The sequence below is a fragment of the Tauraco erythrolophus genome, chromosome 9 (assembly GCF_009769465.1).
Source record: "Tauraco erythrolophus isolate bTauEry1 chromosome 9, bTauEry1.pri, whole genome shotgun sequence".
NCBI classification, from domain to species: domain Eukaryota; kingdom Metazoa; phylum Chordata; class Aves; order Musophagiformes; family Musophagidae; genus Tauraco; species Tauraco erythrolophus.
Genome location: NC_141473.1, coordinates 14,378,490 through 14,405,293, shown reverse-complemented (window position 1 = coordinate 14,405,293; position 26,804 = coordinate 14,378,490). Strand labels below are relative to the sequence as shown.

Sequence of the window (26,804 nt, the reverse complement as noted above, 5' to 3'; positions counted from 1 at the left end):
CCAAAGTCTATCCAGTCTTTAAAACCCTAAGAGTGAGCAGATGCTGTTCTTTGTGACTCCCAGCATGAAACCTGAGAAGCTGTACAGGGGTCCACGGTGCTTCTCTACATTTGCAGCCCTTAGACACAGAGGCTGTTTTCAGACAGGCATGATTTTGCTCTTGTGACTTTTGTCATGAGATACCAGTGTGCCTAATCCTGGCATGTTGTTACAACTCCTGCTTGTCAGGGGGAAGTTGTGTTTTCTTGCGGAGTGGGAAACCTGCAGTGGCCTCAAAACTTTCGGATTTCAACCTTCTTTCAAATACTTATTTGTTTGCAATTTTTACTTCAAGCAGTTATTTCAGTTCGCCTTTGAGGATGACTGATAAATCAGGCTGTGGGAGAGGAGGAGTCTGGGGCAGGCTTTTGCTTATTTTGCTAACTGAAACTCTGGGCTTGTGAGTTTCACTCAATTCTTTTACATAAAGGAAAAAAAAAAATTTAAACCTGCAAGGTCCCTAGCTGTACTGTACCAGTACTGTACCAGTACAGCTGGTAGCAAAGGCTGAGGATGTCAAAATGTGTAGTTGTTTAAACAACAGAATAGGAGAAGGCTGGAGTCCAGGTCAAGCCCAGTTTGAACGAAAACTTTAAGCAGATGTTTTATTTTATTTTTAGCTGCCCAAGTAAGAACAGAGATGTATCTCACTAGCTTCTCTTTCTAAAGTGTCCCTCTCCTTGTCTAAGTCCAGACTTAGGTGCTCGTGTTGCCATGTAAAGTGGCCTGGTGTCTTCTCCTTTTGGAGGGGACATTCTACCCTGAAGAAGTGAGCAAAAGCCTTTGTATTTCGCCTGTTGTAACTTCTCCAAGCCTTTGTAGAGTGGAAGTGATTTCTTCCATTCCTGTAGATCATGGTTGCCCTGCATTTCAGCTGTGAGCACGGGGGCACTTGTCCTGCAGGTGTTGGTCTGGGATGGGCTAGACCCATTCTCACATAGCGGTGCTGAACTGTCAACAGCAAATAAGCATTCCTCTAACATCTTTCCTGTGAGGTCAGGCAGGACCCTACGGCTCTGTAACGCTGCTCCAGCAGGTGCTCTGAACATGCGTGGAGTTGTTATCAAAGCCTGTTTTGAAAGCTGTGAGCAGTTTTGGGGACTCCGTTACTGCATTTTAAAAGGGTGCAATGTCCTATGGAGAGCTGTAGCAGTTATTAGAATCACAGCCAATTATCCAGTAAAATTAAGAGCATTGAGATATTGAATCAGACTGATTAAACTGTGTGTGCCTTTGTGCTGCACCAGTTTGTTTTGGTGAGTGACTACTAGCAAAAAGTTTGAGCTACAAAATTAATATCTGGATGCAAAGACGGCATGAATTGAATGTTTGTTCACTGGTAGCAGCTTCTGTTTTGCATGTATACACCCCTAGAATCTATCAAAGACATGTTGAAAAAAAACAAGACTGGAAATGACCAGAAAAAGAGTTTTTCATATTTTTCTGTGGCTCCTTTGACTTTATATTGTCACTAATGATTGACTATATCCCTCAATATGTGTCTTGTTTCAGAAATGACTGTGACTTCATATATATTAGGAATGGAAGGTTTTACACTAGATGCTTACATTTAGTCAGTCTATCTGTAAGAAAGGAATATAGCAGAAACAGACAGCTAAGAGATGAGCAATGGGGAGATCCAGCTGCTTGAAAAATTTCTGCCAGAAGAGAGGCTGAGATGGTTTGCTTTGACCATCTGTCAACTGTCTTGTCCCCCAGACCAATGTGACCCACCTGGGGAGGTGGAGTGGAGCAAGATTAAGCTGGCCACTTTTGCTGGCTCTGGCTCGTAAAAATTTGTGATGGTGAACAGCATCATGTTTGCAGTGATAAAGGAAATACTTCTTTCCAAAATACCATTAAGCCTGAGGAACTCATCAGCAAGGTATCACAAAAGCAGAAGGCTTAACAGAGTTCCAGAGGGGTGGTAATAGAGAATGTATCTGGTTTGGAAAAAAGCTAGTGATACTGGAAGGGGTGCAACCTCCTGATCTTTGGGGCATAAGACAGCCTTTATTTACACAGGTCTTAGGAGGAAACCTCAGAAGGTTCTCTCTACAGGGCTGCTGCAGCTTGTGTTGTCTTCTGACCACCCAGTCTGGACTGTGGGGAGAGACAGAGTGCACTGTCCTGGGTTAGTAGCACATCCAAAGGGAAAAGGTCGGGCTCATGTGAGCTGCTGCATCCTGACCTTCCCCATGTCAGGCTGCCCCTTCCATGCTGTCTGTTCCTCTTGAAGGTTTCCCTCTCTGACCTGCCTGCTCAGCAAACCTCTATGTTCTCTTGGTACTCTGCACCTTATTTCTCCTCCTCCGTGTGTGAGGAACAGGAGAAGGGCTTATATTCAACATATTTTTGGCATCAAATGAGTCCCAGTTGGTTCATCTCTCCCTTGAAGCATTAATGAAAGTTTTTAAAGTCCTGTTTGTCTGGCCTGCCTGCTCTGTTCTGCAGAGATAGCACTGTTGCTGAAAATGAGAGGAAAAAAACAGCAAGGAGATGAGAGTAGAAGGCCACAGTGACTGATGCTGAAGTTGAATTAAAATGTTCTCATGAGAAACCAGGATTTTAGGCTCTGTTGGTAGTTATTCAAGCTCACCCTGATGATGTGCCATTACAACTTTGCGTAGCTACAAGATAAAGCTACCCCAAAGGCTGGGAGGAATAGGATCCAGGCTTTTTATTACAAAGCCAAGAATTACATTAGAGGTGTATGCATTATTTTATGGTAGCTATATAAAGACATAACTGCCAGCAATTAATTTGTGTGAAGAATGTATATAATTAGTTTCTATAGTTTGTGTGTTTGAGGAATAGAGTTTTTACCATACTGTTTAGTCATGCATCTTTACAGCGCAAACTGGCATGTTGTTAAGGTCATATTTGCTTTTGTTGCATCCCTGAGTCTGTCACCGCATAGTCCTTTATTCTGTTGATGCTCTGTTTCCAAATCTACAAGTATCTCCTCCCAAACATATGTGCATAATGTAGCGTGTATGTGCACACAAGGAAAAGGAAGCAGATGACTTGCGTTGGGTGTAATGATTGCTTTGTGCTTGAGCTGCTGCAGGCTCCCTGTTGAAAAGAAACTCACGCATCCATTCATTCATGAACAAAGCTGCTGTCATGACTGTGTTGATTGTGCATTAACTCTTTGTGTAGGGCCTTGGTTAGAGAAAGACACAGTCTCCTTTGTACCTTTCTCCCGTAATCATAGCATGCTGATCAATGCCTTCATGACAAGTGGGATCTCAGCTGAGGTTCCCATCAGTGGAGGAGAGGGGAGGATGGATGGTGGTTGGTGGAGGAATCCAGGTGAGTTATCGCTGAGTGGTGCTTGAGAATAAATTAGCAACGTGTGTGTCTGAGCTGTTTCTTAGCAAGGTTGGATGGGACACATGGAGGCAAGGATTGATGGAGTTGCTGTTGCAAAGGAGGAGTGTGAGAAATGGTCGAGTTGTGTGGGAGTCCTCTGGAAGTGAAAGATCTTCCCTTAATGTGACAGCTTTGATACAGCAACTTCACAGGTGCTTTGCTTCAGTTTTGGAACCAATTCTTGTCTTCTCTTCTGACATGTGGTCTCAGAATGGCCTGTGATTCCAGTGCTCAACTGCGTTCTCCATGTTGTCCTCTGTACTATCAGACTGTCCAAATAGGATCCTTCTGTATCCCTGTGGCCTTTTATTGTTCAAGATGCTCTAGAAACCTTTGGTGTTTTACAGAGTGGGGATCTGACTAACTTTTATTTTGATCTATAGTTCCCCTCTGAAGTACCCCTGCTTTTTTGTTGCATCAAAAGTTTTTTACTTAGTAGTCACAGCAGATTTGAAACCCGTTTTTCCCCATTCTACTTTCAGATTCCATAGGTGGGTCATTTTCGGCTTCCTCCCACCGATGCCACCACAAGCAGAAGCACTGTCTCCCCATCCCGCAGTGTGGAGCTCTGTCCATCAGCCCTCTGCTTTTCCATCCCCACACGAAGGGGTCCCAGATCATCATGGACACAACACAGAAGGCAGTGAGGCGCCAGGCTAGCTTCTGCAATGCCATTACCTTCAGCAACAGGCCCATCGTTATTTATGAACAAGTCAGGCTTAAGGTGAGTAAACGATACCTTCCCTTATTGCCATGTGAGCTGCTGTGAATGAATGCTGGGGTGTACCAGGCTTTGGTGCTTGCACCAGATCTTTAGCCCTTCCTTGAAAAGCACGGTAGTCAGATCTTGCCCTTAATATCTGCGATCTTTGTTGGTACTTCTGCTTTTGTCACCATAGTTCTCGGAGCCATCAGCACAGACTGCTATAGAAACTAGGAAGAAAAGGAAAAGCCATGCTCCAAAAGAGTTTATCTGGATATTAGACAAGGAACAACAGATTAAGTTGAGATTGCTTGGAAAACAGCAACAAAAAAGGGCTGTATTGGTCAGTCTGAAAGACAGCAGCCTCGATATCTCACTAGCCAATGTGTCCTCTGGTCTTTGTGTGCATCCTGCGTTTTACTGAGTGGGCTGAGGGATGATGAGGAGTTAGTTAATGTGTACGGTTCCAAAACGAGCCTTTTTCTTCCTGTAAACAAGGCAGCAATGAGGGCTGGTCTCATCACCTGGAAGTGAAGATGCTTGCTCATGAGCTTGGCAGGGAAGATAAAGAGGTTTTACTGACAGGGGGAAAGGAGCAGTCAGTGCAGTCACAGTGGCCATCTAAGAAAAGGATCTTCCTGGCAGCCTGCTGACTGCGTCGTTGAATCCGTCGCCTGAGAGCATTCATGTCAGAGGAGAGAACATTGCAGGCATCATGTTTTTCACGCTGACAGAGGCCGATTTCACTTCCTTTGAGTTGGGAGCCCTGGTGCTGCAGCTGGCGTGAGAAGTTCAGCTCCTCCAAGCCAGCGTGCCTCTGTGTGCAGCGGGCACTGCTCTCCCATGGACAAATTCATCAGTCCCCATAGGAATTGAAGCACTTTTTAGGCTCTCCTCTCTTGAAGGAGCTTGGGGCCCTTTGCACTTTGTCCATAGATATTTTCCAATCTTTATGCCCTCTGGTTTGTGGGACTGCATTTTTCCATTCTTAGCTGATTCTGTGCATTTCGTTGGCATGGAGTAGATCATCATCTTTGGTAGACATGAAAGATTCCCCTGCAAATCCTTCATTTACGCACAAGTTTTCTAAGAGGTTTATCTGTGTAGAGTTACTGAGACTGAATGATCCTGCTGTTGCCTGAGGTCCCGGAGTGCTGGAACCTACAGCTGTGTATCAGCCTTCCCTGCCTCTTCCCTCAGAGCCAGCAAAGGAGCAAGAGGCAAGGAATGTGCCTTCTTTTGAAAACATAGAGCGATTTCAGTGATCTCAGGCTCAGGCCCATAGGTAGAAAATCTCCGCTACAGGTTTCTTATGTTCCCTGTGGAGCTCTTACTGCTTCTATTCAGGCTAGAAACCCAGCAGGCGTCCCTCGCGTTGCCTAATGGGATTTTTTCCACGTTGGCCAGTAGTCTGGACAAACAACTGTGAAAAATTATTTGGGAGGAGATGAAAGCAGTGTTTCATTTTCAAAAAACACCATCAAAGATTTGAGTGGGTTTAGTGGTTTAGGCAAAGGTTCTGCGTTATTCCTTCCTCATTCTGAAACAATGTAGCTATCTCAGGAAATTCACGCTTGTTTATCTCTGTATATTTTAGGATTTTAGCTTGCATAACATATGTGATGAATACGCACGCAAATCTTTCATCTCTGCACAAGGGATTTATGAGCAGAGCTCCTGCTGAGTTGAATGAGAAGGTCTCAAGGGAGTAATCAACAGGCTTCAGCACTCTAGGGATGGATAGAAATGTGAAAACATCTCTGCTTTTCTAACAAGTCCATCCTGTGATTGCCTTGTTATCATAGTACCATAGAATGGTTTGGATTGGAAGGGACCTTAAAGATCATCTAATTCCAACCCCCTGCCGTGGGCAGGGGTACCTTCTCTAGATCAGGTTGCTCAAAGCATCATCCAACCTGGCCTTGAACACTTCCAGGGATGGGGCATCCACAACTCCTCTGGGCAATCTGTTCCAGTGCCTCAACACCCTCACAGTGAAGAATTTCTTCCTCAGATCTAATCTAAATCTCCCCTCTTTCAGTTTAAAGCCATTGCCCCTTGTCCTATCACTACACACCCTTGTAAAAAGTCCCTCTCCAGCTTTCTTGTAGCCCCTTTAGGTGCTGGAAGGCTGCTAGAGGGTCTCCTCGGAGCCTTCTCTTCTCCAGGCTGAACCACCCTTTTTTGTGTGTGCCTGTGGAAAATCATGTCTTAAACCTTCTTACCAGCTAAAGAATAACCATGAACCCAATCATTCAAGTCCTATGAAGTCTAGACTCCTTTGAAAAACAAGAGAAAAGAAGCCAAGAGATACAACACCTAAGAAATGGAATGGTATCTTGGATTTTATTCTGAAATTTCTTTGCAGCTTTGGGAATGCCATCGGGCAGCCAGAGCTGTGTGGGATTTGGGAGAATTTCCTCTTTCTTTGCCTCCAAGATATATGTCCTGATATGGTTTCTTCTTTGCGTAACTCGGGGCACTGCTAAGGAGTGGGATGAGGCTGTCAAAGGTGGCACAAGGCATGAGAGCAGGAGCCTGAATCTCTGGAAGCAGCCATGGCTTAGTGGTTTGGATGCAGATTGTATCTTTTCTTCCCTTCTGGTACCCAGTAGACCTCCCAAGCTTTTCTGCTAGCAGTGGCTGATGAAGAGAGAATTTGGTCCATAATTAACCATTGCCTTTTTTAGCAAAACTGTGTACCCTCTGTCCAGCTGTGTCTAATTCTTGGCAGGCTTTATACTAGATTTTAACTTGGATATTAGTTTGCCTGTGGTCAGACTGTATTGAGAACTGTTTATAGGTGCTGATTAATACATGGAACATGTGCAGCCTCGATTACCATATGAATATTTACTTCATGCGGCCTGTGATTGCTGTGAAGTACTGGCAAGACACTGTGAAAGAGTAAATTGTACAAATAACAATGAGGCCGTATTTATCTCAAACCCAAAAGCTTTTGGGCTTACAGTAAATTTGCTACAATAAAAGTCCAGACTTCTTGGAGTGTGCGTATATTTCCCGTTTTGTCACGTGCACACCCCGTCCACCCTACTTCCCCTGGAGACATGCAGGAACCTATCCTATCCTGGCCACGTATATAAAATAGCAAATCTGCTTCAATCCTTTTCAGTGCCAGCCCAGTGTCCATCCCGCAAGCAGGAGCTTCCCATAGTTTCAGGGACTGAGGTCAGTGCTCAAGTGAGCGCTCAATGTAAACAGTTTAGGTGCTTGGCTGGACAGAGTAGGGATAAAGTATAGCACTTGCTTAACTGAGAAACTGTCTGTTGATAACTTTTTTACTGAAGCTCTGGGTTATTTTCTCAGATATTTTAATTATAAAACAGAAATCTCCAGGCTTTGGACAATGTCTTTGTTGTGAGGTAGTTGTGCCCCCAAGGGCACACGTTCCAGATTTGCCTTGGAGAGGAACATGTGAAAGAAAAATGCAATATTTACAAATGTGATTAGAAGAGGATCCAGAAGTCCAAAGAAAATGTCTTGGAGAATCCCTTGGTGAAAATCCTCTGCTTCCATGCTGGGACACCAATGACTACTGCCAGGCTTTTGAGGACAAAGTCCCACAGTCCTGGACAGCTCAGTCTCTGGCCTTGCCACTCATCTGGGCCATTAGCACTTCAGCAGAGCAAGAAATTACAGTAAGGTAGCAAGCTTTGTGTGACATCTGGTAGATGGTACCTGTCCATGTTTCTGCTCTTGTCTTGCAGCCAAGAGTGAAATTGCTTGAGGCTGCCAAGGCTTTGATGGAAGAGGGAGGGCTATCTCAAGGGCTCTCATGTTTGCTGCAGGTTCAGTGCATGAAGAGAAACACCAATTAGGTGTCAGCTGGCATGCAGGAACTGTCCTGGCTCCACATCAGGACTGGATCCAGCATCCTTAGGTCTTTCATTTTGTAGTCTGTATGCTGACAGGCTGAATCTCTTTGAGAGAAACAATTCCCAACAGGTTCGTGCTCAAACAACAAAATGAGAGAAGAAATTCTCTAAGGGCATTATCTCCATCTGGGAACCACCCTAACCCTGGAAGACTCCCTGCTTCCGTGGGAAGAAAGAGACCTTGTAACTGGGTGATGTTTTGGATTTACTGCACATTTAGGACATGTTGCCTGCTCCCCTCAGATCCCCTTCAGTCCAGGGCTCAGTTCACGTGAGAAGATGACAACTCTGGAGGCATCTGTGATCCTTTGTTGTGCTGTCTCTCAGCTGCAGAAGGGTGGATATGACACATGCATCATCTCCAAAACTATAGTAGATGTTCCTGACCCCAGACACACTGAGTAACTGCACACTGACAGGTGGGGTGTAGATGTGCACAACGTATCTTGAAAAACACCCTCACAGCTGAAGTAAATAAGTTTTTCCCAATCATAAGACAACATCTATTGCTGCCTCCTAATTGTGTATTTAGTATAGTTAAATACTTCAAATTGTGCTTTCCCACACAAATTCTCTGCTGGAATGCTGTGATTTCATCCAATCTGACAAGCTAAACAGGAGTAAGACTGTCTTTTACTTGGCTGGGAAACCCAGGAAACCCTATGGTCGTGCCTGTGATTCTGGAGCCAGTGCTTTCCCCTCAGGTCACGAGAGACCCCATCATCCGAGCACCACGGGGAAGAGCTCTGCTGCTGCAGGTGCTGAGATAAAAGCTCTTATGGCCATTTTTGGTGCATTTTGTGAGAGGATGATTCTTAGGCCAAAAGGAATTACCCTAGAAATAGAAGTGAGTCATCATGCAGCTGTAATTACATTTCACCTCTCTGCATAGATTTAATTTGGTTTCTTTTTTAATATGTGCATTGTATCCTAAGTGTGCAGCATTGCTGCTTGCAGCTGAAAAAGCTATAGCAGCGCTTGGTGGGTAAAATGTTTCCCAAATCTAGTGGGCTCATCTGCGCAGTGGCCGTCGGCACTCAATGGCCTAGAGCCTGTAGTGTGTAAGTAGATGTTCAAGTGCCAAATGCTGTTATTGCTGCTGTTATCTTTGCAGATCACTAAAAAACAGTGTTGCTGGAGTGGGGCTCTTCGACTCGGGTTTACTTCCAAGGATCCATCGAGGATTAACCCTGACACTCTGCCGAAGTACGCATGCCCCGACTTGGTCTCCCAAAGCGGTTTTTGGGCCAAAGCTCTGCCAGAAGAGTTTGCGAATGAGGGAAACATCATCGCCTTCTGGGTGGACAAGAAGGGACGGGTTTTCTATCGGGTCAACGACTCCGCTGCGATGCTCTTCTTCAGTGGGGTGAGGACGGCAGAGCCCCTCTGGGCTTTGATCGATGTCTATGGACTGACCCGTGGAGTGCAGCTCTTAGGTGAGTACCTGGGTCCAAACGCACAGGGACGATGCTGAGCCATCCCTGGCAAAGGACCAGCCTGACACTATCTGTCCCTCTCTGTGCTGCGACAGAGGCTGAGAAATGGCCATTGTTCCTCCCCGGAGCATCTCATGACCTCAGCCTGGATCAGTGGGTGTTTCAAACTCAGCACATAAACATAACATGGATGGGAGGTGGGAAACAACCGTTACCATATAGCACTACAAGCCATCAGTAAATAAGTGGATTTCTGCTTGGAAATGTTGCTCTATCAGAGAGCAGTCTGGAGTGCAGCATGTACTTTGTAAAACTTTCTTTTTGTCTCATCTGCTGCTTTCCCCATGCCGAAGTGGGGAAATGCATTTTACGTGCTATGGATAAATCCTTCCTGGATGGCACTATCAGGGTTTTCTGGCTGGTTTATTGGGCACATTTGAAACGTGGATATCTTCCAAATTACCTGGAAGATGCTGTGGCTGGTTTTGCCAGGATTTTACTTTCACTGAGGAGTTTGATCATCCTCTGGTGCCTGGAAGTTGGATATACAGTTGGGGTTGGAGGATGAGGAGTGCTGAGTGCCTGTGTCTTCTGCCATCCTCAGCTGAAATAGAGATAGTGTGGCATTCATGAGGACTCAATCTAGCCCCAAATGTGCAGGCTGTCAAGCTTTGAGCCATTTGAGTTTATACATCTTAAAAGAACTGAAAAGAGTCTTCAAGGGCCCAAATTAAGGGGCAGCTAGGTTGCTAGGGGACCAGAGGTATCAGCATGCAGCCTTAGAGTTGGCTTTGCATTGTCGCTGGGGGACAAATCACAGCACTTCTCCATATAACAGTCATTTCATGGGTCTTGTTTTCACCATGGAAAAGGTTAGATGGTACGTGCTGACCTTCATGAGCTGAAGTTCCTTCTGAAGATGAGATGATCTTGCTAGGCTGAGAGAGATCCTGGGTTTTTCCTGTCGTACAGCCTGAAAATCTCTATTAAAATGATGTGTTCATGCTATATATCAGAAACTTTAATGAAGCCTCTTTCTGACCGTTCTGCCTCCTTTCTGCGCTGCTTGCTGTATTAAAAAATATGGTGGCAGGACTGCCCATAGCAACCTATACAGCAGGGAAGAGGAATGTGAGTTCAGGAGGTGAAGAAATGGGACTGACCTCTTCTTGCTGCAAAAAATACCGGCCCAAGATTGCACAAGGCAGAGGAATTAAAGAATTTCTCGGCAGCTTTTTGCTTTCTTTTAGGAGCAGAAAGATTTATCTTTTATTGTGAATCAGCTTGAATCGGAGCCACTAGGCAACTGTTCGTAGGTGATATTTGTATTGGGATCTAGAATTTGGGCAAATGTCACGCCGAGGGTTCAGTTAGGAATTGCTTACAAATGACTCCAAGTCCTCTGACTGTTCTTGTGAGATTTGGCACCTCAGGACTCCTCTGCCTGATTAATGAGAGCCCATAACTCTGGATTATGTGTTTCCTTTCAAAACACCCAAGAAATCATTTCTCATCTGTTATCCACCCCTGCGTTGTCCTAGCATCTTGCACATCTTCTTTCACAGGGAAAATGTGACTCTTGCCAGTCACTGACTTGCCTCTAGTCTAACAGGCTCCGGACTCTCTGGTGGGTATAAAGTCCCTGAATGAAGCAGGCAGCTTCTGAGTTTACACAGTTGGCATGGAGCTGATATGTATTTATAGCTTGTTCCAGCAGCCTTCAGCAGGCTTTAAGCCTAGCAACTGTGCCGAAACATCTTCGACTTGAGTCCTCTCTGTCTCCATTCATTATTACATAGCACTAAAAATCAGAGCAGGGAAATCGTTGGCTGTATTGCCTCTGGATCCTATAACATACCCACTGCAATGCTCTGCACGCTTGTTTCAGTGTAGCAGACCACACATACAGCACAGGACAACTTGCCAAAAACTCCCGGGATTTGACAAATGAATTTCATAGCTTAGCTACAAACATATGGTTGAACTCAGCCTGGTATGGCATGCAGGGCATCTGATGGAGGCTGGGGATGCCGGAGTGGTTTGTTGAACAGAAGAGCCTAGCGTTTCAGATTCCAGTTCAGTGATTTATTCCCCCTCTAATCCCAAACATGTTCCTTGTTCTTGGGCCTCACTATTTTCCCAATGACTGTAGGGCTGCAGGGTCATACTGTGCTTCTGCGCTGCCTCTATTTGCTTTTATATGTATTTCACCCAAGAATCTGACCAAAAGCTTTGCTGTTTCTGGTGACTGGCTTTCTGTTTGTCACAGGATTATTCCCTCCCCACTCCCAATAATATAACTTCACTTCCGAAATCAGACTTGCCCAAAGGGAAGTCGTGCAGCAGTAAGTCTTGTGTCACTGCGAGATCCCAGCTCTGCAGAAGAATGCACAGTGTGCGTTTATGTCCCCAAAGTCATAGCTTCCAAAACTTCACATTTTTGTTTCGCTTGCTTGCATTGCAGTAGCAATTCCAACCAAAATAAGGGACTCAGTAAAGCAGGACGATGACCAAGGCTAAGTGACACTGTTCCTGTCTTACAGGTTTAATATAGGGGCCTAAAGCCTGGGAGAGTTAAATGATTTGCCAGAGGTTATACAGCAGTGTCACTCAATTGAGGGATGCCATCAGCCTTGTTGCCCAGCTCAGTCCTGCCTCCCTCTCTATCAGCATCGCAGGTGTTGCACGACACTGGCATCACTAAATTCCACTTGTGGATGAAAGAGAAACAGCTGGTTTGTACTTTAGTTTTTTCATTTCCTTCTGCTTATGACTTTACCCGTAGCATCAGCCTTACTGATAATTACCCACATGTCATTACTGCTGTCAATGCACAGGTTTATGCAGCTGTTGCAGATGTTCCTGGGTCCTGTTCAGAAGCAGAGCCCTGTAAACAGCTTCTTTGCCTGCTTGATTTTGGTTCTGAAACAGGTAAAAAGGACTTGCATGGTCCCCTGCGCCTTAGCTGACGGGAGGTCACAAACTGAGTTTGGACCGTGTCTTGCCTGTCACTGCTGGAGGGAGTCAAAATGAGAGACTGGCTTAAATCCACCTCGAAGGTGGCTTCAGCGATGAGGTTCACACTGCTTACACGCTTGGTCACAGGTGAGAGGCTACTCCTTGCTCTCCTTGCCTCTACCCAGGTTACAGAAATGAAGAGCCTTAAATTCAGCCAGGAATCCAGTCTCCTCTGACCACAAGGTCTCAGCTGGTTTCCTGCCACAATGTAAAGGCAGGAGGATAGGGGAGGTTGTTGCAGTCCAATGCCTGCGTGTTCTGTGTTTTAGGGCACGGGTTTCAGCGCCGATGCAGGCTTACATGACCTGTAAATATGCCGTATACAGCGACTCTCCTGCCGACATGCCCAGCTTGCAGGCGGGATGGTTTACAGCTTCGCTTCCCTTTTTGGGCAGCTAGTTTTGCACAAGTGCGCTTTTACATTCCAGGGTAATTTCAAGTCTTATTTACTAGAAATGTGGCTTAGCCTTATGTTATCACTTCAACACACACATGCTCGTTCACACTTCAAAAGGAGTCCGAGAAAAATGGAATATAAGCAGTCTGCTGCCTTGCTGCTATGATAAATCATTGAAAAAGAAAAGGAAAGGAGCAGCTGTTTAAATCCTGGGGTCTTCAGAGCCCTGGAGCGAGGATGGCAACTCATGGGAACCAAATGGTGGTGGCTCACATTAGCCTGCTTCTTTCAAACACTTGGCTAGTGAGCCTGGCATGGACTAGGAGATGTTCACGTACACTTTCTATGGACAGCAAGGGTGGCAGCTTTCCTCAGTGGTGTGTAAGTTAAAGTATAACGTGTGTCTTCAGCGTTTTCCTCTACCTCTTGGTGGAGAATTCCAGGTTTACCTGCCATATGGTGCCTTTTTGAAAATTGCCCCATTTTTTTGGCAGTGATATCATAGTGCAGCATCACAGAATGGTTGAGACTGGAAAGGACCTATGAAGATCATTTAGTTCAAGCATCTTATGTCTTTTCTTTCAAAGCATGACAGATATGCTCTAAAAGTGTGGAAGAATGGGACTGCAAAGAAATTATGATTTCAGCATATCACCTCTGCCCTGTGTTTCCAGTGGGGTAATGTAAGGAGCAATCTGTTAATTTTTCTTAGACCCATTTGTTACTAGTATGGTCAGCAACTATACCCCTTTATCATTTACTACTCCATTCATGCTCTTCTCCCATCCGTTTGTATTTTCATTGATGCAGTATTTCAAAGTGGTCTTAGTCTTTTACTGGAATAGACTTGGAAAACCAAGGATAATTGTATTTATATTGGCACACTCAGAGGTGCCTGTTGAAAGCAAAGCTTCAGGACCCCTTGGAAAGATAAAATATATGAAAAACTAGTAAGACATTGTGAACAGGGAAAATATTAAATGCACATGTATTAAATGTACATGTATTAAATTTACCTGAAGTAGAAACAGTATAAATATATACTTCAGTCATAAATATGTATACACATTCTAGTAGAATTAACTGGAGTGTTGTATATTGTATTAGATATTTGGGAAATCTTTTCTTTCTCTAGATGCCCTTCCTAGCTTCTTATTACTTCATGTTTGCAAAGTATGAAAAGTTAAAATATGAACTGATCATGGATGGAAATGATCAGTCTCCCAATGGAGATGAAGGAAATGATTATATTGGAGATAGGATCATTTGGAGATAGATCAAATGGAGATAGGAAATGATCCTATCTCAGGACTCAAGCTAGTGTATATTTGACAAGGAAGTTGTGTGGGTTTTAGGGAAGAAAGGAAACATGATTTTCTTTCTTTACCCCTGTCAGTTCTTAGGTAAATTGAATCTCCAGCTTCAGGGCACCCTTAGAAAAAACATTAAATAAGCCTCAAACAAGGTGGATTTATGGGCAAATTTCAGGTGTGAATGGTATAAGACTCACGATAAATCTAATTTATCACATGCATCTGCAGTTTTACCGTGTGGTTATTACTGTTTTATTTTCCAAGTGCGAAACTTATTTTCCATCACCCAGGGGAATCCATTTCTGTTGCTATTCTGACACATGCAAATAAGCAGACTGATCTGCTGAGAGTGCTTCGCGCTAAACAAAGTGGGATAATCAAATATGACTGCAGTGTATTTTTATAGTGTATTGTTGAAAGTGGAAGCTATAAACTATTTACCCCCTCTGTGGAAGTCTGTGACAATCTGATGGAAAAGAATAATATGTGTTTAAACAGAGTCCTACTTAATGAAGGCAAGATATACACGACCTGCAAACAAGTCAGTTGTCATTGTTTTTCCGCATCTCCTAAGGGGAGAGGGAATTTAAATTGCTCATAAAGTTTTATTGTCTGTAGCTGTTGTCTCTATGGCAGCTGCAAGGAGCTCTTCAACATGGCTAAAAATGTGAAAACAGTTTAATAAATAACTAATCTCTTGCCATTTTAATTAATCCTTGCTTTGCCACAATGTCTCTGGAGGGACATATTTTTCCAGATGTGATAGGTACCCAAAAGTCAGCCCACAGCCCAAAGGCAGCTCCTTGGGCCTGAAGGTCTCTCTGTCCTCCAGGTCTGTCTGTCTTGCTTATGACGATAAGGCTGCCAGAGATGGCACTTTCAATCAAGCCAGAGCTTGTCTTGGCCTTGTGAACGCAGACACTTTTTCTTTTTCCTTCTCTTTGCATTTGATTGTAAACAGTGGAGAATTTGTGCCCGTGAGCTGGGGTGGGAAGGCAGCATCTCCCTTGCCCTGCCCTGCCACTGCCTGTGCTGGCAGCGTTGGGGGTTTCGGGCAATACTGAGTAAGTCAGAACAGCCCGATGCCAAGTAAAATAGTGGAAAATGTCCCTGCTTGTGACAGGGGGGTTGGAACTAGATGATCTTTAAGGTCCATTCCAACCCAAATCATTCTATGATTCTATAAATTAAGGTCTCTGAGGGATCAGCATTTCAGACTTCACTGGGTCTCGATGAGGTGTGGAATTATGAAATTGCACACAGGCTGTGCGTGTTACATATATTTTATCAGCGTTGCTTGTGAGGGTACACCCATTGCTTTTGCCTGAACCACCTTTGCCTTCACAGGACTGCTCGTGGAGCTGAAGCATTGCTACAGGTGAACAGAAAGGACAAAATCTGGCACATAATGTGCTATTGGGGATATGTACGTGATCCAAAATTGTATCTGCGTCAGCGTCAGGAGGGTCTGCAAGTGCAGCTAGATAGGAATAAACTTGAGAGGGACTAATCTGGCTATTATTGCCCAGACTAGGAGAAACGGAGACTGTAACAAGATAGAATGACCAGTGGAAAAATAAATTCCGTGCATTATAAAGTTCCTTTAGTTCTGGTAAGCTGAAATATTGTTCCTAACGCAGGCGAGAAGGACTGTATAATAATATTTTCCATGTTACCCATAAAGGCGCAACAAAATATGAAAACTCTGACAATTGTAAGTGGTGTTTATGTTATGGGTATGTGTACACTGTAACTCAGATGCTAACACTGCAGTGATTGGCCCCTGTGTTAAACGAAATGATGCCTTCGCATTAAATATCTGTTCTGATGAGTAATTGTGGCTCTTGCTTTAAGGAGGTAAATATTGCTGGTTTACACTGAGAAGTTTATCTTGCCTTTGCTAAGTGTTGTTATTTTTTAGCAGAAGTGTGGAACCTGTAGTCTGGAAGGCTTTGACCTTATTTTACTTCTACTAAAGGTATAAACTACTAGAATAATTGAATATATACTAAATTAATTATACGATTATAGTTAGTTACAGAAGTTTCTAGTATAGACAGGGCCTTAGAGAATAATAACACAGCACTAATGGAGCAGGGTATTTTTTTGAGAAACATTTCAATTAGTTCCTTATGTTAGCAAAGATTGTGACGTTTTGATTTTAAAACCCTTATGGTAAGGTATTTGTGTTGTTTTTTAAAAAATTACATTCTCTTAACTGATACTTAATGCCACATGTAATTGTATTTTCCTTAGTTTATCTAATGTGGTTCCTATTATCATTTTGTAAGTGATAAGTGTCTTTCTTAAAAAGAAAGGTGGAGAGAATATGTTGGTACAGGGAATTAAACTTTGCAGCTTTCTTAATGCTTGTCTCCAAAATATTCAGCAAAATAGTTTAAACTGTACAAACCTCAGACTGTAATGCTGAAAGCTAATTCCTCTTCATTCATAAAGCTATAGCTTGACAAAAAGAGTGCGTTTACTCCAGTGTAAGACAGTTGGAGCTGAAGGTAAGTTTTGGATGTAAACCAAGTGGATCATCTGGTAAAAGTATAACAATTCAGTGTGCTAATCTTGCAATTCCAGCTGTTCCAGCTGTGGAGATCCTTTCCCCTGAGCCTATATGACAGATGACAGCTAAACATTGCTTATATGATAAAACTAAACACTGGCTCTGTATGGTATGTCTCTGCCGGCATGAGATTGCACTTTGTCATTTCAACATCTAATTGCTATCACAGCTGCTGAATATGCAATTTACTGTACAGAGGATATGATTTTGTTATCCCTGTAGGTGTCTGGGTTATTAAAAAAGTTTGACATCTTTAATAAAATTAAATTGGCTTTTCCACCCGTACCACAACAGAGCTGGAATGTGATTGCTGTGTACTCTGAAGGTCCCCATTTGTTTTTCCAAGCAGTTTAAGCAGCACCGTTGTTGTGGGACTGAATCTGGAAATCCTTACCTATAGCCCTACCCTACGCTCAGTTTTACCAGCCCAAACTTGGAGTCGCTGTGGTTTTACACTCTTAGCAGAATCTAGCCCTGGGTTTTTGCTCATTGATCACTTCTCTTTGGCCAAACACTGAGCAGGAGAAGCTCCTCCAGATCTTCCCTGGCTTGTCCCAAAGAAAACAAAGCATTTTGACTGAGGGAACCTGTGTCGATCCAATCCAGGACCTCTCCTTCCGTGTACCCTCATCAGGAGAAATGAGTCCTTGGGAGTCTGTGTGAGTGTAATTGTTCAAAAGTGGCTGAAAGATGGCAAAAATGCAAGTGATGTCACCTACCTGTGCAGACTCAGAAGATCTTTCATTAGTGACTCAGGTCTGTGCTTACTGAAGACTGTACTCCCAGCACTGATGGACTGGTGCAGCAGTGCCTGACCCAGCCAAGTTTGCAGTGCCGCCTGCCATGGTGTTAAACTCTCACCAAACTGTGCTATCAATGTAATTGTTGCTTAATTATGGTGCATTCTTGCATCGAAAAGCTATTGTCCATGTACGATACGTGCCTTGTACCTGCTACAGGTAACTGGCCTTAGACCCCATTTTCACACTAAATCATGATGCCAATACATGGGATAGAATGACCCATTTGTTCATTTATGCCAAAGATATTAATTAGTTGGGATTTCATAGGCAGAAAGAGCCTCTCTGTTCATCAGCTGTATGTGACTCTTTCCTGATGTGTACGAAATGCGATTCATATGACTGTGTGTCTGTACAGATGGTACAGTGCAACTTTGGAGTTGTCTAGATAAAGGATGTATTGAGTCAAATGAAGGAATTTCTTAAAAAGTAAAATTTTCAGTGGTTCTTCCAGGGCAGGCAAATGCCAAGGCATCGCTGGTGCCCTGGGGCAGGGGTTGGTGTGCTCTTCCCTGCAAATCTGCTTCCCCCCATGCTGGAGGCAGAGCCTGAGGCTGAGCGGGCCCTTGGTCTTGGACCTAGTCCTGGCCTTAGCTTAGGACATGCACACTGGGTCACTGAAGGTCCACTGAATCCTGTGTCCTGTCTTTGACAATGACCAGCATCTCTAGTTCCTCTTTGGAAAAAAGTTCTGCAAGTGAAGATATTATTTTCCCCTACCTTTCATCTTTAGTCACACTGAGCTACTACTTCTATTCTCATAGATTTCATAGATTTTCTAGGTTGGAAAAGACCTTAGAGATCATCCAGTCCAACCGTCCCTAATCCCCCATTAAACCATGTCCCTAAGCAGTGCATCCACCCTTTTCTTAAACACATCCAGGGATGGGGACTCATCCACCTCCCTGGGCAGCCTATTCCAGTGGCTGACAACCCTTTCAGAGAAGAAATTCTAACATCCAACCTGAACCTCCCCTGACTAAGCTTATACCCATTTCCTCTTGTCCTATCACCCATCACTAATATAATGAGCCCTTCCCCCACCTCCCCACCATCCCTTCTCAAGTATTTATAGGCCGTAATCAGGTCTCCCCTCAGCCTCCTCTTCTCCTGCCTGTGTTGAATCAACTCTTGATTTTGATGCAGAGGTTACATCAGCTCTGCTTATGATGCAGCTGGTCCTGCAAGGTGCTCAGTGAGATGCTGGGCTCCTCTTTCCTGCTCAGACATTTAGGGAAGTCTGGATCTCACCTTCTATCACACTCTCTTAATCACATTTTCATAATACATTCTTCTGACAGTATTAAATGTTTTCCCTATGTTGTGGCATTTGGTGAAAATATCCCTTGTACTGACATGCACTAGGTAAGTGCTTCTTCCTCTTGTCATGGGAATTACAGCAGGGTACTGTTGGCAGAGCTTTGCGAAATTTATAAAAAACATTTGCATGTACATATGCTAGGACAACATGTCCAGTCACTTACAAGTTTTGATTCTCATCTGTTAGCACCATTTTTATGTTAAAGGCCTTCACAGAAATATTTTAAAAGAAATTTCCAATCCGTCTGCCTCCTATTAGATATTGAACTTAAAACTTATTTGAGATTGGTAAAGTTTTAGTCTGTATCTAGGGATAAAAATTGATAAATCAGATTGCTGGCCACTGAATTAAATCTTGTGCCACTGGCTATAGCTGGTGTGTTTAAGAAGATGAAAATCTTTTGCGATGCATCTGGCCACCGGTGTGACCCTTCACAGACAATTAATTCTCTTCAGGAAAAAAAAAATGTTTAATTGCTCTATCTTCTTTTAAGAGGATAAAGACCACTCGAGGGAAAAAGCCTTTAGAATCCAATAATCCTATTCCCGTGCTAGTACTGTGCCAATAAATACTGCACCACTTGCATGGAAAGATCTGAAGGCTCCAAAATCTTTAATGCAGAGTGTTCTCTCTTATTTGCACACCTGAGCCCGGAGGACCCCAGCACCTTGGAGCTGTGTAAGTGTTTACTTGAACTGGGAGGCTGATGACAATTTGATCAGTGTATTTCCATAGACATTGACATTTCCTCCTCATTCTGCAGTGATGTTTCCCTGGTTGATTTTCTTTGCCCTCTTTGATATCTGTAGTCAGCAGCCATCACCCTCCTGAGCCTTTCGCAGGCATCAGCAGACCGCTGTGTTATCCCAGCATGGCTCGTGTGAAAGCATCTCTTTGACAGAAACACCAGTCCTGTTGGCTTCTGCTCCTGTTTCTAAGGCCTGGTTGGTTCTAGCTGGATCTGATTCAGTAACTCTATACACTGGAGTATACTTGTGTCTCAGATGAGCTTTAACATTGCCTACATTTGTCAAAATGCTTTTTATTGCTTCGTTCCTTAAATGGTAGAGTCTGCAGATCTCGGCTGTAATGCTGCTCAGCCAGGTGGAAGGAGATTTGCCTCATGCTGAAGGTCAATGCTAGAAATAGTTGGAAGGAAAACTGAACTGATGGAGAATTTCACCGTGGAGCTGCAGAGACTGGCAATTTCGACTCAACCTAATTGGCTCACTCAAGAGAAATACATAAATAATTTATTCTTAGGCCATAATCACTATTATGACTATTTGTATGATAGTTTTTAGTGCTTCAGTTTTGGACGTGAGACCTAAAAGATCAATGCTTTGTAACAACCAGATAAGCTCCAAAAAGTCTAAGCAACAATCTCATGGTGAGGCAGAGAGTGCTCAATGTTGGCAGGCTACAGGATGAAAGCTGATGGAAGAGAAGTTCAAGTGGGAAGTAAAATACTGTTTTTTAAAGGTGTATACTTCCCATTCTCACTTGCTCGGAAAAGACAACCACAGAATGGTTAACTACCTACCCACCTCTTATGCATATGCAGTTGTATCTGGTGTGCCAGAAATCAGGTATATGCTTGTGTTAAGTCTGTTAATTCACATTCCTAAAGATAGCTATGTGCTTAAGTGCTTTGCTGGATCTTTTTCTTTGCCATCTGCTTGTTACTGGGTTCTGTACAGGGCTTGCCGGGTCAAAACCAGTGGTCTGTGGTTAATCAGCAATCGATGGTTATGCAGGGATCAGGCTGTGTGCTTAATGGTTTTTCTGGTCTGAGAAGCAAAGACTCTTTTAGAAGGAGGAGACGGATGGGAAGGAAGGTGAGAGAGATGAGTGTAAGCAGGGGAGCTGGACCCCTATGCAGAAATTGGAGGGAAGGTAGAGAGATTGCCTCCCAGAAATGCTTGCTTGTATTGAAAAACATGGCTAGTTTCTGTGCAGAAAGGTTTAAGAAGGGATCGAGAAGCATAAGGGGAGCGGGAAGATGAAAGCATGGAAACAAGGTGAACTGCTGTCTGAAAGCAATGAAAGGTCAGGTCTGGCAAAGAGAGATCAGATTATATTGATGGGAAAGGCAAGAACAACCCAGTGACCAAGGTACCATCCCTTTCTTGCCTGGTTTCTTCACTCATACAAGGTTTGATTTGCAAATCACTGGCTCATTTTGATTTTGTGTTGATAATTCATAACCCAAAGGCTTTAATTTCCATTTGTTTTTTTTTATTTTTTCTTTATCTGGATGGTGCAGGGTGTTAGGTGTGTGTGAACTGTTTTGCGTGGGTCACTGTGGATGCCTGGCATGTTCCTCGAAGATAAGTGAGCTCTTTTATCAGGTCCAGTACATATTACTGACACTCTCTCTATCAAAGGGAACATGAAGATACAGGAGAGGAACAAGGCATGCGGAAATATTGGAGTCAGATGTATTTCTTACATCCCAAATTAGATTGGTGGCTTTTTGTTCTGCTCTTGATGATGCCTATTCCTCTTTGTGCAAAGGCTCTTTTTGTCATAAATTAATTTATTAGAGAAGTCTTCTGCTAATAACAAAAATTGACAGATCTATCAAAGGGATGTTTTAGAATAAGGTGAGCAGGCTGTGTGAGCAGAGAGGAGATACCCTTTTGTTTGTCGGTGCTTTGCAGCGGGGATTTCACACTCCTCAGTCTGTGTCCATGGAATTTGCTGCTGGATGAACTCCTATCTATCAAGTTGTGCTTTAGAGTCTAATCTTCCCCTTACTAGCATCACTAGCTTGCTTGGTTGAGAAAAAAACCCTCTCTACAATAGGTACTGAGTGCAGTATTTTCCTGCATAGGGTTTAGTTACAATGGACAACCTAGAAAATTAATGCGAATAAATTGCAAACATGATTTATAAAGGACTAGTTATGCTAACCTGTATCATTTCTATGGGCAAGCATTTAGAATTGAAATAGCCTGACTTTGGTTTAGCTACAATCAGAGTGAGCTCAGCTGATGTCTTCTTTACTTTAAGAGTTTTGCTGGCAACCATAGAAGTGAAGAAAAAAAACCAAACCTTAGCCCCTCTCTGAGACAGGCACAGGGGTAAATGGTGGCCACTGGAGAAACCAAGGCAGCCATCTCTTCCTGGCTTTAGCAGAAGGGTGAAAACCAGCAGCGAATGATAGCAGCTTCTGCAAGTGTTCTGAGTAGACCTCAGACAACTTCACCATCACTCCTGGAGATGTTTCACTGTTGGTTATTCTGGCATAAGCGTTGTCCGGGACATATTTGCAAGCAGCAGTCCCAGATGCTCACAACTGCTGCCCCCTCCTCAGGATGTTCCTATTGGCAGCTATTTGGCCAAGCTATTATTTTATGGTATATTTAGTTCTTTTTTATCTTTCCTCACTGTCAGTCTCTCCAGCCCAATAATCATGTTTTCTTCTTTACCACAGCCTCCATATCCTGCTGTCATTCTAAAAATGCTTCTGTGATGTTAAATCTTTTCCAGTTATATGATGAGAATTAATTCATTCTGACACAGCCGTGCAAATCTGATTCAATTCCTTTTTTTGGTATCTCAGTCACAGTCCTTGATCACAGATCAGCATGAGTCAGAATTTCCCAGGTTATTATTTCCTCAGGAAGGCTGATTGCAACCCTGTCTCCATATTTAATATCCTTTCTCTAACTGCAGTGGAGCTGAGCAGTCGAGGCTGCAGTGATTTTGTTTGGAAACCTATGGGTTATTCTGGCATTTGATGCAACAGGTAGAAAAGTGAGTGACACCAAAGAATATCCCAGTTTTAGTGTTGTAGTTTCCTATCATCAGGTAGTAGAGTCCACACTGGCTTTACAGAAAAAAGATGACTACAGAAATTAGTAGGATTTGTTTCTATGGAGGCTAAGAAATCTTGGGTCACAGATGGGGAAGGAACACAGTGGCTTTATCAGCTTGTGCCAGGACATGAGAATTTAGTAACAACAAGTTTTCAAACTGGCCATATCTTCTGCCAAAACAGCCAGTCCTGACATGTTTTGGAGGATAGATAGGTTTTGGATCTTTTCAGGTTCAACTGCTTAAGTGAGTAGCTTGTCTGGAGTTACTAGAAGTAGACCAGAATGAAAAATAACTGGGAAATACTGTCTTTGGGGCCCTTACCATATATTCATGTTCTCCAGTACATGTTTGTCTCTCACATCTCTCAAAGCTATCATGTTGGCTGCACACTGAAAGAGTGGAGCGCCGTCAGTCTGTTCTTCTGCGTTGGGCTGTGCTGTGGCCAGGAGGGGTTTGGAGGTGCGAGGAGGCTTCCCTTTCCCTTTGCAGAGCCTCTGATTCTGGAAGCAAACACAGGAGGAAATCCTGCTTCCACTTGCCATTGTACCTCTCCTTATTCTGAAGGACATGCTGTCGGCTGAGCAGCGGGGGCTGCAGGAAAGGGCAGACGTTGTCTTGCAGGTCACGGGAGGCAGACGAGATCCCCGAGCCTGCCCCGGGGGGTTTGTCACTGCATAAATTCAATGCCTAGCTTGAGGACTAAGGAACTATTTCCATGTTTTCTACTGATTGCTGCAGTTTCCTTTTGTGGTTCTCATGGGTTCTTCAAATAGGGCAGTAGCAGCTTTAATACTCACTTGCGTTTTTTGCTTGCTTATTTGCTTCCTACCAAGCTCTAGGAATATATATATTTTTTCGCATTAGAAGAGGAAAAAAAATTGCCCAGGAAGATATTAGTCCAGTATTTTTATGAGGGAAGAATATTTATTAGGATTTAATTGTGCAGGAAAAGCAGCCAAGCACTGCCTGCAGAGGAAAGCCTTTACACACTGGTATGGGTACATCAGATCAATGACCAATGGTTAACAGGAAGGGACAAAAAGCCATCCTTAATTTTAGTGGTAAAAGATTCAGCTCTCCATTCAGGCTCAGATTTCTCATCTTCCTGGACCAAATCACACAAGTCCCTGCTTTCTGCAGGTGGAGGTAGTGCTTTTCTTCCTGACAGGGGTCTGTGGGTTTCAACTCCTCTGAGGTATTGGACTCCTTGGATGTTAAAGTGGGCAAGCCAAGCTACTGGTCCAACAGAAATTCCTTACCTTTGTTTGACTTCAGTGCCTTGTGAGTGTGTTTGTGACGGCAACATGCGTTACTGTTTCATGATTCAATTTTATGTTGTGTTGCATATGGGAAAGCTGTACTGTGATGCTCCCACCCTGCTAGACACAACCGTTATGAAAGCTTAGGTGAATGAACTCAATTTCCCCTAAAATTTCCAAACAATTCTAAGCGTTATTTGTGAGGAGAATTAGGATAAGATGCTGGTACGCTGAGCGGAATGGGTGGCCTTTGTGAGGCTCATCCATTATTAATCAGCCATGTAATTTCCCTTAAGTGACAAGGTGTGATTGCCTTTTTTAAGTCTCAATCGCATCTTCATGCTATGAGCAGAGATGAGACCCCCTCGCCTATGTTATTGTGAATTACCCATTTGGGAAATGAGGATACTGTAGGTTGGAGATAGTGCCTGGGAGCTCGCTTGTGACACTGAGAGATAATCAGATGCTGAATAAGCAAGAAATTAATTCTTCCTTCCCTTTCTCCTTTCCACATAAGAGATGGGTTTGTTTTTGCTGGAGCTTTGCCTGCGTAAAGGCTGCGGTACGGAGCCAGTGTGTGCCATCACATTTAACGTTTGGCATGTCAGAAAGCAACTTATGGTGGGGGAAAAAAAGCCTTCTCTGATGGTGGTATCTGCAGGGGGAGGGGGCCTGGGGGAGCCGGGTGCAGGGGTACCAGCCCTACGTTAAAACATTGGAAAGCAGGCTCCTCACGGATCAAACAACTGTAGTACTCTTCATGCAGCCGAATAGTTGTGCTTCAAGTGACTTACAATGAAGAATGAATCAGTATATTCTTCATTAAAAACAAGAGTGACAGCGTAATAAACATAACCTTATTGAACTCAAGGAAGCATAAATCACTTGCAATTCAAAAGTGTTATAACAATAATTATGATTCACTGCTGAACTCCACTTTACAGTCTGTGAAAACTTCATGTTTTGCTTTCAAAAAGGCATTTTTCTTAATCAAAGTTGTTGCAATTAGAGGGAGTGGTAATGATCCAGCAGATAGCTGAGTGATGTTGCCTTTTGAGGATCTCTACAGCTGCCATTTTCATAGCGTGAATAGTGACGCTTGGTGTTGGCTGAGAAGCTCCCGCGGATCAGAGCTCCAGCAATTGGAAATGTTGTGTTTTGCAATACACCCCCATTCCCCCAAACCTACCATGACGTTGAATTCCATCCACTTAAAACAGAGCTTATGTTTAACAATAATTTAAATCATTATCCTGCCTGTCAGCTCAGAGTTAAGGGGCTATGCAACTGCGATTCTCTGTTTAGAAACTGCCTGGAATAATAACTTTCAGATGTCTCAAATATGCACCACTTATCTATAACATCTAAATACAAATGTCTCCCCGCTGAGCAAGCCCGACACTGTTTACCTATCGCGTCCAAACCATTCCAGAGGGTTTGCTTGGCGTGGAGTGGAAGGCCCTATATCCGCAACTCCGACAGAGCTGTCAGCGTAATGCTTTTTCAGCTCCTCCTCACCTTTAGGTGATTGCAGAGAAGGAAACAGCCTAAGCCCTGGGGTGACAAGTGAAGTATGTCCCTGCGTATGCATCCCCCTGCTCCCGCCCCTACGCCGAGGGTAAAAGTGCATCGTGAGCCAGCCCCGCGCTCTCGCAGAGGGGACGATGCTCGCGCCGTTGGGTCCCTGCCAGCCTGCCGTGAGATGATCCAAATGCTGAACCCCACGTGCCCCGGGTGCGCTGGGGCCAGGCAGAGTCAAGGAGCTGTGGCTGGCTTTGGGGCTCCGGGCTGTTTCTCTGCGTGCAGACCTCAGTGGGACCTGTCAAGTCTCATTGAACGTGAGGCTCCGCAATGGGCTTGCGCCGTGCGCTCCCCCTGGCTACGACACACCGAGGACGCGTGCTCTGCGTGCTGCATGGCCCTGCGGCCGCCCGGGCAGCTGCCGTGCTGGATGCGGGTGCTCAGCATGTCCCTTGGGGGGCTGCAGGGGTGATGGGCTGCCCCATCAACTCAGCTGTGAGTAATCAGAGCAGGGAGAACTGAAAAAACACTCCTTTTTTTGTCCTGTGGCTCTTCAAGGGGGAGCCCCGGTGACTTTTGGGGGCTCTCCCAAAGGTGTGGAGTGTCTCATGCCACTCACACCTGTAAAAAGAGGAGTTTCATTCCCCAAACTGGCACTGGGTACCAAAGGGCTCTGCACAATGCACAACACTCTGCAACCTAAATGCTACGTAGCCTCCAAATTTCCTAATGCATCCCTGGGAGCCCCATACAGTGCTTGGACATTGATTTCCCTGGGCACATAGAACACCCTTCTCTGACGTGCATGGCTTTGATGCAGCCAGCGAAGGTTAAATAAGGAGAAAGGAGAAGCATTTAACGCATCTTTGCATCATCTTTGGTCCCCAGGTGAAGTCTGAGTCAAGCTTGCATGCAGTGAGCTGAAAGATATCACATCTGTGCAAATGTTATTGATGATTCTTCCTAGAGTGGCTGGGCCACTGATCCCTTTGCTCTCAGTTAACTCCTGGATTACCTGTTGTCCAGCCACTGCAGCGCTGCTGCTCCCCTCCTATTACACAACAGCAGGTTGCCTGAAATGTATGTGCACTGGGCATTGAAAATTGCTGTTATTTTATTAGTTTTTGTAGAAAGCATGAAAATTGGACTGCTAGCAGGGGCCAAACTTGGTACCAAATTGTTTTACATGGCTATGGTTATGGAAGCAAGCCTTCCCCCCTGTCCAGTCTGAACAGCAGTGAGCATGTTTTGTCCCCTCCATGGCCATCCAGGGCTGCCACAATGGGCCACTGCTGATCTGCTGTCTGTGCAGCCAGCTTGAGCCTA

The 26,804-nt window shown here is 44.1% G+C and overlaps 1 protein-coding gene across 2 annotated transcripts in view; it reads left to right on the top strand.

The window, feature by feature from the left end:
* The window catches only part of NEURL1 (neuralized E3 ubiquitin protein ligase 1), a 162,670-nt gene that overhangs the window by 93,594 nt on the left and 42,272 nt on the right, over nucleotides 1-26,804 (top strand). For both annotated transcript variants that reach the window (XM_086616744.1, XM_086616743.1), the window contains 2 exons: nucleotides 3,897-4,138; nucleotides 9,128-9,449. In XM_086616744.1, the coding sequence (XP_086472870.1) occupies nucleotides 3,897-4,138; nucleotides 9,128-9,449 (564 nt within the window). The remainder of the gene's footprint in view (nucleotides 1-3,896; nucleotides 4,139-9,127; nucleotides 9,450-26,804) is intronic.